Here is a 13143-nt window from a genome sequence, read left to right on the forward strand (position 1 = left end):
GGAAATTAGTGACCAAAATAAGGTCATTCTGGTTTTGGGTACCTGGTCATTCAGGACACATTGGGAAACGAAGTGGCAGATTTATTGGCCCGGGAAGGCTCTGCGGGACCCTTCTTTGGCCCGGAGCCCTGTTTTGGGGTTTCGAAGTGTGTTAAGTCTGCGACCATTAACTTATGGGTGCAGAGTAGGTCTCAGGAGTGGTGGCTCGCCACCACTGGACAGAGACAGGCGAAGGAGTTCATCAGAGGCTATTCGCCGAGGCTGACTACAGAATTAATCAGTCAAGGCCGTGGGGCTATAAGGATAATTGTAGGCCTATTAACTGGCCACTGCAGGCTCAGAAAACACATGCATCGCATGGGCCTGGCAGATGACAGTCTTTGTAGGTTCTGTCATCTGGAAGAAGAGGAAACTGCACTGCACGTGTTGTGTCAGTGTGATGGGCTTGTCTGGCTAAGGATGTAACTTCTCCAAGTAACTTCTCCTTGTCTGGAGGAAAAACCAAGGCCAGAGGAGCTTTACTCAAGAGTCATTCTCCAGCATTAAGAGTCTGATCTAAAGGTCAGGTCTGGAGGGCGAGCTCTAGAGTAGGGGAGCCACAATAGATCCAAAGGGGTCGCAGTGGCGTAGGCCTTGAGGCCGCCCTAATTTAATCTATAGTTTCATCTCACACTTCTCCGGCTAGAAAATGGGTTAAAAAAAAATTTACTATTTATTACCTGGTTCCGAAAATGGAAAATAAAAATTAATGAACAAAAATCAGTGCACATTACTTTTACATTACGAAAATCTGCAAGTCCACCAGTTCTACTGAACGGTGTAACGATTCCTCCAGCTGACGTAGTACGATACTTAGGACTGTACATTGGACAAGTGCCTCACCTGGAACCCTCATACTCGACTGAAACGACAAGACGTGAACAGACGCTACAAGCTATTTACTAGACAACTTGACCGCAGATCCAAACTCGACTTGAACCACAAACTGACAATTTACAAAACACTGTTAAGACCCATATGGACATACGGAGCTGAAGTGTGGGGCTCAACCAAACCTTCTAACTCCAAACGCCTGCAGACACTGCAGTCAAAAATCCTACGGAAAATCCTGAATGCTCCATACTACATTTCTAACCTTACAATACACACTGACCTTCACATCCCTTTCGTCACTGACCTAATAAAGTCTCGCTACCGTAAATCACAGTCTCACAGCCTCCTAGCTCTCCATCCTAATCCTCTTGTGCAACAACACTCCTCTCTACACCTTCCAGACAATCCTCCTCGTCGACTGAAGCGAAAATGGCCTAGAGATCTGTTGTGATTAAATCATTGTGAAGGAGTTTCGCCAGTGGGTGATTGCTCCAACCATGACTTTTCAAGAGAACTGAACCAATAAGATCAGATTTACTTGGTGCAACAATTGTTGCAGTTGTAAATATAAAAATAAAGTGAAAAAAAAAGTGAAAACTATTTATTACCATTTTTGAAATACGTAACACACATAACATAAAATGTAACCTTCCTCATTCAGTCAGCAAATGAAGTGTGGGTGTGAGACGGAAACATATGTGTAGTCGAAATTCTGTACACAAACAATGATGGATGATTTTGTCTGTAATCGATTAGTGGATGGTAAGCTAGGAAAAGGAATAAAATCAACTTGACCTTTTCACTTACGTTGTGATGTATTTTCGTACGTCTGAGAGAAATGATTAATCAGTTTAGTGGAGAGAATTTTGACCTTTCAACTATGTTTCCGTTCTGTGCTAATCACAATCAGTAATCAGCAAGTACTTAGTGCGTCGAACGGAAGTTGAAATCTCTACACTAAACTCATTTAATCTACCACTGTGATGGTGGATGAAACTATTAAATCGGTTTTAAGAAACAGCATTTTATTTATTATTTCGGTGCATCAATTATTGTTAATTACAATATAATTAATATCTATAATTTGTGTGCAAAGTTTACAATATTTATTCATTTGATGAACATTTGTACATTAAATTCACTTTCTTAAGATCGTCTTCAGTAGCTTGGATCCTCTGGCCAAGTAGCAATGGGTTCACGGGCAACTGTAATTTAAATAGAAAAAGAAAATTTTAATAATAAACTCCTCATAGTTTTTTAATAGTTTCATAGTTTACCAACTATAGTTTTGAAACAAGATTCGAAACAAGAAAATAGATGCATCTATTTCAGAGGTTTCAAATTTCTATCACAAAAAGAAACTAATTTAATATATACAGCTACTTACCCAACTCCTGAAACTCTAAAACGATTAGATAGGCACTTGTTGATACACCGTAAAGTCAGAGGAAATGCTGACCCAACAACAAGATGGTGTACAAAGCTTTCAAAGGCTCTTTTCACTTAGCAAACTTGGTAAACAAGAATTACCATACTGCTTACACTTATGAGTAAGCACAGAGGGAAGAATACCTTGCAAACATACTTCTATATTTTGTTGCTGGGTATATTTTTTTATTGGTGATCTGGGCTACCTGGATGGTCTTCATCTGCGTTTCTAGTCCTTACTTTCTAGTCCTTTACGTTGATGACCGCCCGGGTTGCCCTTCTACGTCCAAAACGGATGAAAAGATCGATTGTAATTAATCAACATTACTACCGTGAGGTGCTTGCTCAACTCCGTGAAAGAGTAAGGAAAAAACGATCCATTGTAAAACAGGAAACGCTTTCATGCGAAAATATTGCCAAAAGAATCGTCGTTTTGCAACATCTGGAAACAGTTTTTACTACTTATTAAAACTACTACTTATCTATACGAGGTGTGGCTATTAAATAACGAAACTGATGCTGCTACAAAAGAACTATGCATGCGCCAAAACCTAACGACCGACAGCTGTGCAGCGTAAAGCCTTCTCTTTCGATTGTGCAGCGTCTCAGCGTGTTTGTAGAGAAATCTGTTTGACTGGAACCGTCGTCGTTTGAGGTAAGAGGTGTTAGTTTCGTTTTGCCGCAAAACATGATACTTACACATGTAGTAGAGCAACGAATTGTGTGAAATTTCATATCTAAACTTGTGCAAAACCGCTACTGAAACTTGATCTTTTATTAAAAGAAGGTTTATGGTGATGAATGTTAATCACGTGCGCAAGTTTTCTGAGTGGATGGCCGGAGAAGACGTCGGAGATGATGACCGCTCGGGTCGCCGCCCTTCCACGTCCAAAACGGATGAAAATATCGATTATAATTAATCAACATTACTACCGCGTGAAGTACTTGCTCAACTCCGTGAAATATTAAGGAAAAAAAGACCCAATTTGTGGAAGAACAAGTCATAGGGGTTCTCCATAAAGGCAAAGCGCCGGCTCACACTGCATTGTCTGTCGAAGACGACGTTTCTAGCCAAGTACAACATCCCAGTTTTAGGCCATCCGCCTTATTCGCCTGACCTGGCCGCCCTATGTGACTTTTATGTTCCCCAAAGTCAAATGTGCATTAAAAGGAACACGATTTCAGTCCGTTGAAGCTATGAAAGAAAAAGCGGCACGCGTCATGCAGGAGCTTACAGAAAAAGACTTCCAGCACGGTTTCGAACAATGGTAAATTCGCATGGAGCGTTCTAGGGATAGGGGAGTGGTGTATATAGAAGGTGATAATAACTAAATATGTATAAATTTAAAATAAAATGTTTTTTGCAGCAATAGTCTCGTTATTTAATAGCCACATCTCGTATCCAACGGGACGTATATTCAACGTTGTTTTTTAGGCCTGTGGCTGACCAGGTATTGTGGTCTACTTCATCAAATTTTCTTGCCTATTAAGCACTTTGAGTTTCGTTTTGATCTATAATTTCGAACTTTGCACACTTTTAATGTGCGGGAAGCATCACTTCAGCGTATTTGTCGCAGCCAATGAAATAAAAAACTCGTCTTTACATCAATCCTGAAGCAACCTTAGACTGCCTCATAGACTTACCGAGCAGGTGGAGGCCGGTTCTTTTCCGCTAATCTGCAGGATACCCTGTTCTCTGACGGCCGCGATGTTGTCTACTTCCGTTCAGATGTGCTTCAGACAATCTGAACAGCTCTAATTTATTTTCTTATTCCAAAAATAAAGAAAATGCTTTACCTTTGGTAAAATAGTTGGACTTTTTTTGTCCTTTGAGAACGCCAGCGCTGGATAGTGCATAACGCTGAGGTAATTGTAAGGCACGCCGAAGGTGGTGTATTCAGAAGGATCCGCTTTAGCGAAATTATTCTCTTTTCCTGTAAACAGACGTTGATACTTGAATTTACTTTGAAGGGAAACAGCAAGAAAAAACAAAATCTCCAAGGTGGGCACTTCCGCAAATGTTGGGAACTTCCGCTTTTAACTGAGTGGTCAACAGATAGTTGACGTCAAACATGAAAGACAGATCCTGTAATTGAACGCATATTTCTTGAATAACAAGAGAAGTTCATTCAAACAGGAAGTTAAACGTGGCTACTCCAGGGTGTGTAAAAATGGACATTACTCCACTAAATTGTAATTTAGAATGAATTATTGTTTGTAATAGGTTTTTTATTTGTTATTCACTGTGCGTAACTTTTGCTCCTTTATTCTACTGTTAGACGAATTCAAGAATGAAATTTCGTTTGAACTCCTTTATTCACCTCTTTCTTTTCTGTTTTAATGTGCGTGTGTGGGTGACGTTTACTCAGAATAAAGAAGAAAGAAAGTAAATATATTATCCTGGGACTATTGTCCCAGAATAAATACTTGTACAATTTGGAGGCCCTATTGGTTTGGCCTGTATTCTAGATATTTAAACACAAAATAAAGAAGCAAGTATTTACAAAAATAAGAATAAAAATTAAGGAAATATGTAATTAATAATTCAATTATTATTCTGGAGGAAGCTGAGTGGAGAAAGGAGTAGGATAGGAGCATGGCGGTACATACATATGATGGTAAGGAGTTCCGGAGAGAGAGGTAGCGCGAATTGAGGAAAGATTTGTCAAAGGATGGAGTACGGTGTGAAGGAATATAAGAGATCAGAAGATCGAGATACGAGTATCTAGTATTACGAGAATGAATCGAGGATTTGAACTTCAGGAGTTGGAAAATATAAGATGGTCTCTTTAAGATTGGATAACTTGGAAAAAGGAAGGAAGCCCAAAAAAATAAACTGGCCGGCCTTAGACAGGGGGAAAAAGCCCTCTTCAACTCATCGTAGTAGTGGCAAAATGCGAGAGAGTCTCTCTGGAAATGCTGAAAATAAATTCGCATGGAAAAGTTTATGAGAAGCGCTTGAGGTTAGCTTCGAGATCACCAGAAAGACCGCGCCATAAACTGAGCAACCATAGTCGAAATGGGGCGAAAATAAGAGAGGAATCTAGGAGAAGGGGAATAAAGAGCAGAATAAAGATAAAACAGAAGAATAACTTGAAATTGAGTTTAAATAAAGTGACTGAAATTAAGAGCTGAAGTAATAGAATGAAATGTTGGGTACTAGCTGATTTGTGTACATTTTGGCGTTTAATTAACCCTTATACTTAACTTTACAAACTGTAAGTTTTTTTCTGGTAAGAACATTAAAGAGTAAAATTGTGATTTTTGACTTACCTGGTTCGATATTCTCCTCTAGAATAGTAACATATTCATCCCGATCCGGTCTCGATTGTTCATGTAACAGTCCGATAACATGTAACATCTCATGCTGAACTCTGCCTGCCTTGCTCAGGCAATGTGCTTGATTTAGATTTAGAAATCTCCTCTGTTTTTTAGCATAACCAACAGTAGATACACATCCGTCGCCATTTGTTATATACACTATTGTGTTGGCTTTCTTTTCCGGTTTACTTTGGACAAACTTTATGCATGTCTTGTTTTCAAGAAATCGCATTTGTTCTTCAATGAATGATTTTTCGTCAGCAGCTGAAACAGTGGAATAAGTAACTTTCGGTTTTCATCTCTCGAAGCTGTACCTATACAATGAAATGAACCTTTAGGGAGATGGGACCCAAATTAAAGGATATTGTTCAATATTATTTGCAGTAACTACGAAATAAGAGACATTCATAGTATTTACATATATTTTTCGACCAATTGTTAGCAATGAATTTATTGCTCCTTTATGCAATTGAATATACTTAACGTATTGAAAATGAGGTTAGATCCGAAGTGCCGGATATTATCGCTGATTTTATCCGCCATGATACGCAAAGTGTTGTAGTAATAGAGTTAGCGCAAGCAAGTATAGTGCGAAACGGAAACATAAATGACGTCAAAATCACTATACAAAACCTATTCTGATGATGGATGAAGATCTGAAGCCAGTTAAAGATGCAATAAACATGTAAAAACTTTAATGAATATTGTTGTAGCCGTTTTTCTGAGAAAATTTAAAAATTAAAAGAAAAAAACATTCAGTTAAGTGGTACTTTATTAAGAAATTTTCATCGATAAATTAACAATCGAGTCTTTGGGTGGGCCCAAATCGAAATACAAAGTTTAACAAGTTAAACGCGTTTGACGTGTATACACAAATCTCTATTGCGGGTGCGTTCGACGTGTATACTCGTTGTGAAAAATATAAAATTGCCATTAACTATAAAAACTCGAAATTTTAATAAAATACAATAAGAATATTATTTGGTGGGATGTTTCCTTTATCTTAACAACAGAACTGGTTGGTACATGTTTTGGTCTCCGCATTAGAGATTCGGAATTACGGGCACAAATAGAAGCTCTCAACCCTTGTGCAATGCCCATTTTTACCTTAGATAGAGGTTACGAGCATGATTTCATTTTGCACAGAATTCAAAAAGCTCTTTTCTATCCTTGTAAAAGCTCTTGTGCGTCCCTAGTTAACTGGGAGCAATGCATAATGTTAAGCGGTGCAAGATTTTTTGAATGAGCACAGAATGCTCTGCTGTAATCTCAAGATCCCAGAGAGATTGCAGAAAAAGTCGCTTGCAATGACTATTATGACGTTGTAAACTTTTTAGTTGTTTTGCCCTGCGTTCGACACGTGGTATACACGTGTCATTGTCTGATTTTAATTCCGCACACTGGGGGGGGGGGGGCTTTTTTAAAATTGAATCCCGCGCTTAACTGGTTAACAAGTGAAGTTTATTCGGCAGGAAGTTAAGCAAGGCTATTCTAGAGTGTGAAAAAATATATATTATTCCACAAAAATGTAATTTAGAAATGAATTATTATTTTTTCGATTTTAATTTTTGAGATATTTTAAAAACATACTTAAGACCTTTTTCTTTTTTTTAAAAAAAGAAAACACTTTGTGGTCTCAGGGATGCTGGCATTCAGGATGAAGGAATGATGAAATTCAAGCTTAGATTACGTCTAGTGTGAATTATTGAAATGATTGCAAGGAAAAAAAAAGTAATATTAAACTCGTGGATGAATTTTCCCACCCTTTTCAGTGGCCCTACACGCTGCGCTCTTAACTCCCCTTACGCTTGTACTACAAATAATTTTCCTTCATACCCAAGGGAGTAAAAATAAATATGAAATTTTTCGGAAAACCCAGTTTTTCCAAACCATAATAAACGATTACAATATTTCCACTAAACGAGTATGAAAAATTCATTCAATATGAAGTTTTATATAGATTTTTCTAAACAGTTTTCTTACTAAATCCATGATGAAAAGCGTAATGTATTTTCCCATCAGGCCATTTCCTTTTTGGATCAATTAATGCATTCTTATCATTTCCCTTTTGTTGTATCTCATCGGGTACCATATCACCTTCAATCAACTTTGTCTCGTCTATTTTCTCTTGTCCTTTAATAAAACATTCTGGAAAACAAAAAAAAAACTGGAAATGAATACACATTTTGTGATGAACACATCTCGATTATAGTTTTTGATACCATTATCTCTTCATCAATTGCTAAAAATATTTACAAAATAATTTAAAATATATCATGTTGTTTGTTTAAAATAGAAATGAAAATTTACCATTTTCATCTTGTGGACACACCAACTCGTAGCCAGGTTTTTCAATAGATTTTCCTGAAGCCAGTCTTGGCAGAGCTGTAGCTAAAATCAAAGCTATCAATATTGTTAATGACATATTAATTCATTGAAAAAAAAAACAATTGTTAACATTTTCTCCGCTAAATTCAGTCTTTATAGACTGTTTCCCCCCTCCAAACTATTGATGGAACTTGGATGACAGCTGCAGTCTCTCGTATAATTAATTAATACAAATTGTACCATTAAATACAGTTATTATTCTATCCCAATTACTATTTTAATTGTGTAAACATCTTAATTAAAATAGTAATTGAATACTGTTTTTACTAATTACATAAATACAAACAAATCAATAAATTATCTGATCAATTTGGAATAATCACCCTGGCTAAGAGGAAAGTAAATTCCACCCAGGAAGGTAAATTTAAAATTTATGAAAGATCACCATTTGGTACTTGGGATTAAGGAATTTGGATCGCCTAGTTACAGGACGAGACTTTCGGTGGCACTAAATCGTGATTTAAAGTTTCAGCCGCCTGTGTTACTTTTGTTAAGTTTTTGAGACAATTTGCTCACAAAAGTTTTGTGTGAAAAAAATCTCACTTTTTTTTGGTGAATAGAGGATCACAAAATGAGTATTTCCGTTGAAATTTGGAAATTGTGGAAATTTGGCTGGTTTTTAATATTTTCTTTAAATAGTAAGAGATTTTTGAGTTTAGTAGTGGGCTTCGAATTTTATCTTTTAGACACAACTTGTGAGTTTTTTTGCTGATGAAGCCACGATAGCCGAGCGGTTAAGAAACTAGACCCGCAATGCTTAGATGTATTGTTGGTTTAGTAGGTTCGATCCCTGGTCTGTAGGCCTTGGATTTTATTTAATGGTTAATGTGAGAAATTTACAGTAAAATATATTAGGCGGTGGATATAGGCTAGACCCGCAATGCTAAGATGTATTGTTGGCTAGTGGATTCGATTCCTGGTCTAGACCTTGCATTTTATTTAATGTTTAATATGAGAACTTTATAGTAAAGTATGTTTGTTAGTCGCCTCCGTCCATGACACCTAATTTGGTAGTTGGACGTAAAGCCCCGCCTGAAAAAATAGGCTTTACTTTACCTTTAACTGGTAAGAGATAACAAGTGTTCCATTTTAGTTCCCCGGAAGTTCCCATAACTAGGACGCAGCATTGCCAACTCTCTTAGTAAAGATGTCTTCTATTTCCTCCTTAAGAGTTATACGCAACTCCTTTGTTGTCTTTTCTAATTTGTTCTCATCCTTCTATCTTGCATTTATTTAGTAACAATAATTATTTTATGTTACTTTTGGCTTTATCTTTCGTCCAAATCAACTGTATGAGTTACATATCTGTATATTGTATTGAAAAATGACTATACAATACATTTCATTGCGATTGAAACTCTAGCATTGAAAAAAGAAAACAAAAAGAAATGCAGTATTAAAATCTCTTTCATGGCAATGAAAAAGAAGTCCTGATTGAAATGCAATTAAATGTAAGACTGTGCATGACAACAGACGATGATGACAAAACAGAAAAAGGTAAAAAAAAACAAAACATGAGAATAAATGTGGAATTTTTATAAAGAGAAATGTTTACATATATAATATATAACATAAATATACATAATACAGTTTGTGCCAGTTCCTGCAAAATATTGCATGTTCTACAGTAAATTGGGGAACAGTAAATTGTTGGCCATTTATGTCAGATATTAATGGCCACAGCTTCCTAGCTACTTTAATTAATTTATCAAAAGCAGCATCATCTATCGTCTCTAAAATCTCACCTAGAGAGTTAGTTCTTCACTTGCTGAGGTTAAATTCAACAAAACTTTCTATGTTATTCTAATATCAATTCTGTTTGCACCAATGAATCTAGCTTTCCATTTTGAGATCCATTGTGTGGGTATTTGAAAGAGAATTAAAGATTTGAATTAGAGTTAATTTTATTTATTGTATTACTCGTTTTGTTAATTTGTTGGATAATTTTAAATTATGGTTTTCATTGATTATTATTATTTAAATATTATTAAAGTTCATTTACTCCTTTTTACTGACATTATTCTGTTTCTGACATTATTCTATTATTCTGTAATAGAGAATTTTTTTTTTTTTTTTTTAAAAAAAGTATCTTATTGTCTTTGATTGCAAATGTTTTTATCAAGTGATCTCAAATTATATTAGAAATTAATTAATATTAATGTAAATAATCAGCTAATACGAACCGAGGATTAAATTCTAATTAAATGACGTCAGAGGAGGATTAGAGAACAGAGGAAGCAATTCTGTGAATAATTGATGAAGAGAAAGGAATATAAGAAAGATATGGTACTTGTGATTGGATAGGACGAGAAGACGAAGCCAAATGTGAACCAATTGTAAATGGACACGTTACACATCCCGTATTAATGGAAACAGCCAAGTTCCCCGGTTTTAATTTGCTTCTTTATCATCCCATCCAATCTCATCTACATTCAGCAGGATGTTCCTGTTGAACGCAAAGCGTTAGTTTGCAAAGCTAGTATTCTCATTCTCTCTCTCTCTCTTTCTAGATAAATCAATGTTGCAATGATGGTCAATCTGTTTCTATTTTACAGTTACGATTGTAACTTTTGTAATCCATGTCAAGTGTTTGAAATGGATTTTCATCCATCTTTAGTAGCAATAGATTAACTATTAAGCTACATGAGCACGCGTGCTTAGGGCATCAAGTGATTTTCCATAATCGATTTTACAAAACAGCAACTGGTTAAACTAAAATAGTATCCTTAAAATGGTGTGGGGTCTACATTTAAAGGAAGAATAAAAAATGTATAAAATAAAATAAATAAAGCATAAGGAGAGCGAAAACCTTTTCTCCTGAAGGGTCCTGAAATGTAATAAAGCTGCCCGAAAAGGATCATCCCGGTGTAAAAAAATTAATGAAGATGATGATTAGATTAGATTATCGAGGTGGGACCTACGCTCCACGGCACCGCAGCCAAAAGAGGCTTATTGTGCCATCCCTTCGTTGGATCTAGTAGACGAAACGTCCCCCCCCAACTAAAGAGTTTGAGAACTTTCCCTACTAGTTCTTCTTTGCGCTACTATCTTCTTTGGACTCGAAAGATCTAAAGGTTTCATAGCACCATCGAACAACCAGTGAGTTTACTGCTCTTCCTGACCACAATCTGCAACAACGGTTCCCCGCGCTAATAAGCCCCACCTTGTACAGGATGGCTATGCCCTATGTGTTTGTAAGTAGTATAAAAAGGAGGTTTCTGGCTCAGTAAACATGGCGGCCAAGGATGAAGTAGGGTGATACTTGATTTCATCAAATTGAAATCCATTTCTTACTAAACTCAATACACTATTTCAAAAGCGGCCTTACCCAGTCGCCAATTTGCGCTGGCTGTGGTGAGTCCGATGAAACTGTGCGGGCACTTTATAGAGGTGTGCCCCATTTATTCTAAAACTAGATTTCTCGCCTTCGGAAGGTCAAATGTCTCCCTACTGGAGATTGTAGCATCTGGTAATCTTAACGAACTTACTAGGTTTATTCAGTGAGTCGCCATGCTCCCTAGTGCCCTGTTACTACTTTATTGGTTTATTGTACTGGCATCTGGCAAACTTTTGTTGTTTTAAAGCCCCGATATCTCTCATGAGATGATGGGTGGGCGGGGAACAATGGGCATTTTGGATTGCCTGCGTTCCTTCCACTTTTTTAGTGGAACCGCCCTTTTAATACAATCAACAATCTACAAACTCAATACACTTGGATCTACAGATGCTACTTGTGTACTGTGTAAATGTATTGGGGGTGTAACAGCAGTATATGTTGCTCATGTTCATGTTGTTAGGCTGAGGATACCCGCAGAGACGCCAAGTACCCGAAAGAAGTGGCTAATCCACTTCCCTATACGGGGAAGATGGCAATGATGATGGACAGGAAAGTTACAGTTTTGGGAATTACTCAATTTGAATCTTTATTATTATTTCCAAAATGAAAAACAAAATTCTGAATTAGACCAAAGTATTCTTACTAGTTGGACAGAAATATCTTTTGCCTTCCTAACGAATTGCTTCAACTCAAAATATTAATGAACAAAAAAAAAAGTAAAAAGAACAATAACTTAAGGCATGTTATCTATTTTGGTCACCAGCTGATTCGTCGTTATATATAACTAAAAAGAGAAAAAACAAGTTTAATTAATTTTAACTAGGTGCGGAGTGCGGGTAACGTTAACTTTGTATTTCAGTAGAATCAAATGTGAAAAGTAAGTTATATTTCAGTTACGCTTCAGTTGAAGAGAGCGTTTTCATTAGATGTTCAGTTTGTTATACAGAACAAGGCTGTTTATAAAGGTGGAAATTGTACCAGTAAAACGTATCTACAATAAATCATCCAACTGTAAACTACATTCGTTAAAACAGTTCATCAGGAAGAAAATATCATCTAAAAATACTGAACATAAATATATTATGTCTCTGAATTTTATGTGAAATACATGGTGGGTGTATTTGTAATGAATTTAGGTCTGATACCTTTTTTTCTTTGGTAGCGATAAAAATTGGTACTAAATTTAGGGAGTAAATTTTGAAATTTCAATCACGGATTTTCTGCATTTGAATAAAATAATGTATAATAAATTTTCTTTGGTAAATTCTGCATAAACAAAATACAATTTTTTAGCGTTGATTTTCATCCGTCGTAGTAAGAAGCATTTTCATCGTATCTCCGTGACCAGTTTCAGACTTTTCATACATCATCTTCATGGGAAGATTATTCGGTTTATAGATTTCATCTACAAATTTTGCTGATTATACGCTAAACTGATTTAATCTACCACCCAGATGGTAATCGACGACTGTGTGAAAGCTTCGTAGAATATAATCTCAAATAGGCCAAAATCGACGATATTCTCCAACAAATCTATAATTTTCCCTTTCTACGCCCTTAACTCCCCACAGTCATCCCAGGGGTCAACTGAAACGCCAGACTTCCTCAATTGATAGTTTAGGCGGAAGTCATCTTCATTCGGGTGGGTCACTCGTTCGCGTATAATAAAGACGGTGATGCTGTAACATCAAAGCCACTAATTGTACGTTAATAAAGGGGTGATTTTGAAAGAAGATTAAAAAGTATTACCATCCCTTTTCTGTGGACCAAGATCAATCTCCTTTGGTACTGGAGCA

At 36.4% G+C, this 13143-nt stretch overlaps 2 protein-coding genes across 9 annotated transcripts in view; one reads left to right on the forward strand and one right to left on the reverse strand.

The window, feature by feature from the left end:
* Positions 1-13143, forward strand: part of LOC141446048 (GTP-binding protein Di-Ras2) — a 207990-nt gene that overhangs the window by 69835 nt on the left and 125012 nt on the right. The gene's annotated exons all lie outside the window — the stretch shown is intronic.
* On the reverse strand, positions 1882-8089 carry LOC141446024 (zinc metalloproteinase nas-14-like). The gene is made up of 5 exons (XM_074112361.1): positions 7933-8089; positions 7606-7770; positions 5575-5886; positions 4099-4235; positions 1882-2078 (listed from the first exon to the last, which is right to left on the reverse strand). Exons 1-5 carry the CDS (start codon positions 8045-8047, stop codon positions 1980-1982), a joined length of 828 nt encoding a protein of 275 aa, XP_073968462.1. The 5' UTR covers positions 8048-8089; the 3' UTR covers positions 1882-1979.

This window comes from Rhodnius prolixus, unplaced genomic scaffold, assembly GCF_049639745.1.
Source record: "Rhodnius prolixus isolate KJV_2025 unplaced genomic scaffold, Rpr scaffold_1, whole genome shotgun sequence".
NCBI classification, from domain to species: Eukaryota; Metazoa; Arthropoda; class Insecta; order Hemiptera; family Reduviidae; genus Rhodnius; species Rhodnius prolixus.